Source organism: Pinus tabuliformis, chromosome Q (assembly GCF_031772625.1).
Source record: "Pinus tabuliformis cultivar Carrire ecotype Pingquan chromosome Q, CPIR1, whole genome shotgun sequence".
Classification (NCBI taxonomy): Eukaryota; Viridiplantae; Streptophyta; class Pinopsida; order Pinales; family Pinaceae; genus Pinus; species Pinus tabuliformis.
The window spans coordinates 1,158,275,913-1,158,282,147 of NC_142296.1; the positions used below are offsets into that span (position 1 = coordinate 1,158,275,913).

General features: G+C 37.6%; 1 protein-coding gene across 1 annotated transcript; it reads right to left on the reverse strand.

Moving 5' to 3' along the window:
• Positions 1–1,590: 1,590 nt before the first annotated feature.
• On the reverse strand, positions 1,591–5,659 carry LOC149223761 (endoglucanase 8-like). The gene is made up of 8 exons (XM_089385912.1): positions 5,138–5,659; positions 4,839–5,045; positions 4,545–4,745; positions 3,256–3,354; positions 2,989–3,150; positions 2,558–2,669; positions 2,186–2,349; positions 1,591–2,067 (listed from the first exon to the last, which is right to left on the reverse strand). The coding sequence occupies exons 1-8, from the start codon at positions 5,486–5,488 to the stop codon at positions 1,738–1,740; spliced, it is 1,626 nt and encodes a 541-aa protein (XP_089242038.1). The 5' UTR covers positions 5,489–5,659; the 3' UTR covers positions 1,591–1,737.
• Positions 5,660–6,235: the final 576 nt, after the last annotated feature.

The following is a 6,235-nucleotide window of genomic DNA, read 5'->3' on the forward strand; positions in this document are numbered from 1 at the left end:
TTGTCTGAAACATGATTGGTTCTTCCCAGGTGACACCTCACAACAATTTTCCCTAGAAAGCAATTTAAGTTAGTCTTCATCAATCATTCTATAGAGAAGGTATACCTCCAACAAGCATTACTTGATATCCATAATAGTCAATGTAGGAGGACACAGTCTTGCTCTGACACTTGAGGATAAATGTTGCCAGTTAAAAACTGATTGGAGTTATATGTGGCAATGTTCATGACGTTGATGACATATCAGAGTGACATAAGGGCTTTCAAACAGTGAATAAAGGGCCACATTATTTTCTTGTAAAAAATATTGGTGATTGTCATTCACCATGATCATTTGGGCACAAAGGCAAAAAAAAAAAAAAACAGGCAAAAAAAACAGGGCCAAAATAATTTGGTAAATCAAAAAGTAGTAATTAATTAGGGTTTAATGGTTAAAAACATGTATTTCTTCCTAAGAAATCACAAGTTTAAATTTGAGGAGTAAATGATGTATACCTTGTAAATTTTAGTAGTCAAGTCAGTGCATTGAGGCACAACCAAAAACTTCCTAACTCTTCTATGTTTTGGCCCTTTTCCAAATATATTTTTGTAGGGATTTGTTGGGATCACAAGTTTGAGTTGTGAAATCTGTATATTTCTATAATCTTGATTTTTTCAAGGTGTTAAATTCATTTATGCATTCAAAATCCTATTGTAGTGAGAACTTGTATCACTAGATTCCATTAAAAAAATCCAAAACATGGAAGAGTTATAGTGCATCTAACCAAAAGTTAAAACTTGTAATGCTAGATTCTGGCAAAAAAGCCAAAACGTGGAAGAGTTAGAGTACACCTAACCAAAAGAGAACCTAGTACAATTCATCTTTGAACCAAAAATATATCGACAATGATGAAGAGACTTTAAATGATATCTAGATTTCAAAACAAATCATGAAAGAACAAATACCTACATATTATTTTTTATGTTCAATGACCATTTACAAACTTTAAGAATTATATATAATAAAAACATGATTTATAGTTATCATGGCTGATGGCCTATTATAATAGTTAAAGGTTGTTTGGGTAGGTAAAACGGCTCCACAATATAAAACTTGAATTACCAACCAGCATGGGTCATTTCATATAAATTATGGTTTTAAATGTACATTGCATTTGATTATTTAGTCCAATGGATGGTGATTGGACCTGGGTTTAACTCTCAAGTCGTTTGCTTTATCATTTAATTTCTGGGTCACCATATCAATGAAAAGTATGCCGAAATGCTGTAGTATTAGTATTGGTCACCTGATCGTTACTGGAAGTTGGCAAACTTGCTTGGACGTTATAAAAGTTTTGTGTCACTCTCAATCTTCAATATGCTTAATTGTGTAGTGTACTGCATTGGAGAGATAATGTTGCTTTATCTTGTGCGTTGTAAGAAAGTCATTGCGGGACAATTGTGGTCGGACTTTACCTTTTGCATTGCTTTAATATTATTTCACTGCTTTCAGACAGTGTACACCTTTTCATTTCTCAAATTATCACGGTAAATTATCACTGTAATGTACAACATTACCACTATTATTTGACATTTAAGCATACTTTCATCATTACAACAATAAAAGGCATGGCCTTTAACAAAAGGAAATTATAGTTACATAATAATCACGGTGGTTAATCCTGTACATCTTGTTCACAGATATGGTTGTTGAAGCAAATATTACATTATATGGTATATACTTCGTTTATGATTGAAGTTAGAATTCTGGATGGCCACTGAAAAATGCAAGCGCCCCTACCAGTGGAGCATTGATGTAGGTGGTGGGTTCGGATTGCCTGAAATTTGGCCTATTGTCTGGATATTGGTCTTGGCTATCTGGCCCTCCAACCACTGCCCCCACCAGAAGATTTGGGTTGGGATTTTTGCTGAAAAAGAATTGGGAGCCACCCTTGCATGTTATGTGATTGGGATGCTCTGTAACAGAGGGTAATGATGAGCCCCTGTGATGAATATATTGGGGAAAGCGAGGACCATATCCCACCATGTACGAAAGCTTTAGAGGATTATCCCCCAGTATGTAGTCCACCTGCATACACAGCCAGCCACAATATCAGTTTAGTACTGACAATAACCAGGCTTCCTTTATGTTTGATGCAATATTTTGTTATCAAGTTTGGATTCCAATGACAAATCTTGAGTAGAACCTGGCGCTTGGCAGCTGTTCTGAGTCTAGAAGGAGTGACTTGGATGCTACCACATTGAACAACTTCAGAAGAATGGCCCAAATAATTAGCATAGGCTAAAAGTAGAAACGATATGGCTGTAACATGTTGCATGTTGCTCCCTCCTGGCTTGTAGATAAGTCCACCTGTTACAGTACTCATACATTAACTTTCTTAACTTATGATTCACCCAATGCACCACTAGGAACACCAACAAAATTTTAAGAAGATGATGGTTTATTGCACTCAGAGAAGCCAGATTCTGTTACAACCTGGTAAGATCTCAGACAGGATTATGCCCAATTTTAGAGTAAAAAAGTATCTATGCTAATTATATTTGTGAAGATATACAACCTGGTGTGAATGGTACATGCTCATCAGATGTTTCTGGTATGAGAGAACAGATGAAGTCATCAGCATATCCTCTGTAAGTTTGCAAAGAAGCTACCTTTCCCAGCAAGAATTCCTACACAAAAATTTTATATCACAGATTTGGTACTATTATGGAGACAAGGAGAATAAACCACAAAAAGTATTCAGACAAGGAGAATAACCAAGAAACAGTATTCATAAAAAGGAGAATAAACCTTCAAACAGCATTCAGACAAGGAGAATAACCAAGAAACAGTATTCAGAAAAGGAGAATAAACCACCAACAGTATTCAGACAAGGAGAATAACCCAGAAACAGTACCAGAAGGACAGAGAACCCCAGTTTTGCAGTCTGCATAGGAGAACTTCAAGTAGAAGAGTTCATTCAAAAGTATGACTCTGCATTAATATTACCTTGGATACCAGGACATTTATTCCTGCATGTTTGTTGTCCCAGCCAAATTCGTTAATGTTTTCGTCAGCTCCAAGTGTCTTGCCATTTATTTGAATGTAGTTGATATATGAATGGTTCTTCGTTGCCTTGTGCAACCAGGCTGCACCCCACAGCAGTTCGTCCTGCAAAACGGGAAGACCTATTTTTGTTACTCCTAATCAATCATTCTGCAGATTGTATGCTGAAGCTCTTCAAGACATGAGATGTATATACTGCAGCAACATTACTTGGTATCCATCGAAGTCGCAGTAGAAAGGGCACACTCCTGCTCTCACGGTCTGACTATCACTGTATGCTCCCCTGTATTTGTCCGCGAACCCAAACACCTGTAAACAGAGTAAAACATTTCATTAGATTTTGTTAAAAAACCCAAATTTTTTGGCAGCTTAGCTGCCATTTATAATAACACTGTCTCTATCTGTTTTGTGTATACTTATCCTCTGAAACTAGGTAACCAGAATTGCAATTTTAAGGTTGTCTTAACCTCCTCTAGGTTTATCATCAATACTCATGTTTATATTGAGCTTATCCAAATTGCTGTTTGTTTGCTTGTTTCTTCCCCAAATTGCAATTTCTCTCTTTTGCTATATGTATAACCAGAGGTACGGGCCAACCAAAAAAACTGAGATGATAGATATTGTAGGAAAAAAAATAACTGTGAAGAGTGTTAGCTGGTAGATATTGAAAAGTGTCATTGCTTTAGCACACACCTGGTATGGCCTTATAGTTGAATTTATTGTAGATTCAGGAATATTTTGGAATCTAATGGATAGAAGCTAAGTCAATTGTTTAACTTATTTCCTGTCCATCATATTCTGGATATTCCTGGAATCTGCAATCAAAATCAAACTAATTTAATATTAATATAATGTAGTATTTACCTGAACTGTTTCTAGAATTCTTACTACTGGAAAATTGACCTACACCAGGCCATAACTATTTAACTTTTTACTACACCAGGTGATATTTGTCCTCAACCATGCTACATATACATATGTTTTGAATTTCTAATTAAACATTAAGCTTACCTGAAATGCAGTTTTGTTGAGAAATAAGCTTACCTGAAATGCATTTTTGTTAAGCCGTTGGGAATATCCTGATTAGTAAATTGCGGTAAAATTTGTGTAAAGCATTGCACTCTTTCCAAGTGCATTTTAAGGGCTGCACTAATATTTTGGAAATTTTGATTAACCAGTGCACTTATTCCAAGTGCATTTTAAGGGTTGTTTGTACTCCCTCCTATGTACTATCTATACCGTGTTCTGAAACTCTTTAACTTTGAACTTTACTAGAATTGCAGTTCAAGGCTTGAGCGTATCAGAATTGCAGTTTCAAGGAGGTCTCTACCTCCTCTTATGTATACTATCAATACTAATGTTGTAGAAGTTTTGACTAGTTTACCCGAATTGCAGTTCTGAGAAGCAGTTGGGAATACCCTGGGTCTGAACTCTGGGAACACAACACTCCTCTATGTATGTTAGCAATACTCATGTTGTGGAAGTTTTGACTAGCTTACCCGAATTGCAGTTCTGAGAAGCAGTTGTGAGTACCCTGGGTCTGAAGTCCGGAACACAATAGATGCAGCAGCCAATGCTGCAGCTGATTCAGCGGCAACATCTGAACCTGGATTATCTTTGTTGATTTTGTAAACACTTCTGGGCGTGTCCATGTCTTCTGGCCTCTCCCAGCAATAATGATCTGCATCGGCATTACCCACCTGCCATAGCACACAACGTTATACATGAAGTGTCCTGTAAGTGACATTAATAGACATGAACTTTGACATGGACTTATTCTGAAGAAACTAAACCTGAACGTAGACTGTATCTGGATGGGCTGTTGCTTTGAGGAGATAATCCGTCGCCCAACGGATTGAAGTCTCAGCATTCTGTAGCTCATCTTCCATGAACCTTCCGAATTCTATCACACTCCATGATAGCATAGTGGCTGTAAAAGCCAGAGGGAAACCGAACTTGATATTATCCCCTGCATCATAGTACCCTCCTACCAAATCGACCTGCATTCACAAATGTTGAGGGATTAAGGGCCATGGCAGAACATATACAAACATTGACATATATCATGTAGGAAAAACAAATAATAACATACATTTGCAGCCGAGCCATCTCTGAGGGCAGAGTCTTTTCTCCATCTGAGGCGTTGATTTGCAGGCAGTTTTCCTGACCTCTGGCCTTCAAAGAACAGAATGCATTTGGACAAAGCATCTCTATAGTCATGACGGGCACTGGTGCTTTGTAGATATGGCTCTTCATTTACATAAAATGTATGACCTGATTTGGACAAAGCATCTCTATAGTCATGATGGGCACTGGTGCTTTGTAGATATGACTCTTCATTTACATAAAATGCATGACCAGATGCCCTCGGTGCTGATGATAGCAGGGATGAAACCAATATCATTAATACACATTGTGATATAAGCTGAGCACTCAGAGCCATCTTAAATCTATGCAGACTAAAGGGAATATCAAGCTCAGGAATATGCGGACATGGGGGATTCAGAAGCACAGAGAGCCCAAGAACTATGAGATACTTATATTCTGGCCAGTAATAGATATTTATATATAATTCTCATACAGCAAAGAGGTAGCTACATAGCATACATTTTTATTTTCTGTGATGGATAACCAAATGGTGGGTGGGTCATTGGATTCCTTGGGCATTCTCTTCTCCATGATGGGTTTTCTCCTGTTCACGATGCTTTTACTGCTACTGACGGTATTCCCAACAACGAAAAAACTGTCATATCTGTGAGGGCTCCCGTTTCAACGGCTATTCCTAATTTCATGCACGGGCTTATGTGCTTTAAAGTCCTCTGTTCTTTGCCCTTTGTTTGACTGAATGCAGAAGGGGATTCAACTTTTTCTTCAAATGACAAATTAATGAAGTACATTTATGTGCAACTTCACCCCACCTGCATGTGAGGTGCAGAAAATGGTTCCAACGTAGCATGAAAAGCGGAATCAGGAGCAACATCCCTTTAATTTTTTTCTCAGAATTATTAGTGGAGGGGATGATCATCAATGGCAATGGCAGTACATCTTGCAGAAAAAAGCGGGTGATTGATACCCCTTTTGTTGACTTTGCTAAAAAATGCATGTGAGGATGAATGTTTGGATATAAAGAGAGCATTGTGAAAGCGTGATTTGGCATCTTTGCTGACAGGGAGATGAAGTGATCACATGG

Excerpts from the sequence above, each read along its gene's own strand:
- LOC149223761 (XM_089385912.1), bottom strand. The coding sequence starts at position 5,488 with ATGGCTCTGAGTGCTCAGCTTATATCACAATGTGTATTAATGATATTG. Across the intron at positions 3,151-3,255 it reads GCGACTTCGATGGATACCAA|GACGAACTGCTGTGGGGTGC; the intron begins GTAATGTTGCTG and ends CCCGTTTTGCAG. Across the intron at positions 2,350-2,557 it reads GCATGTACCATTCACACCAG|GTGGACTTATCTACAAGCCA; the intron begins GTTGTATATCTT and ends GTACTGTAACAG.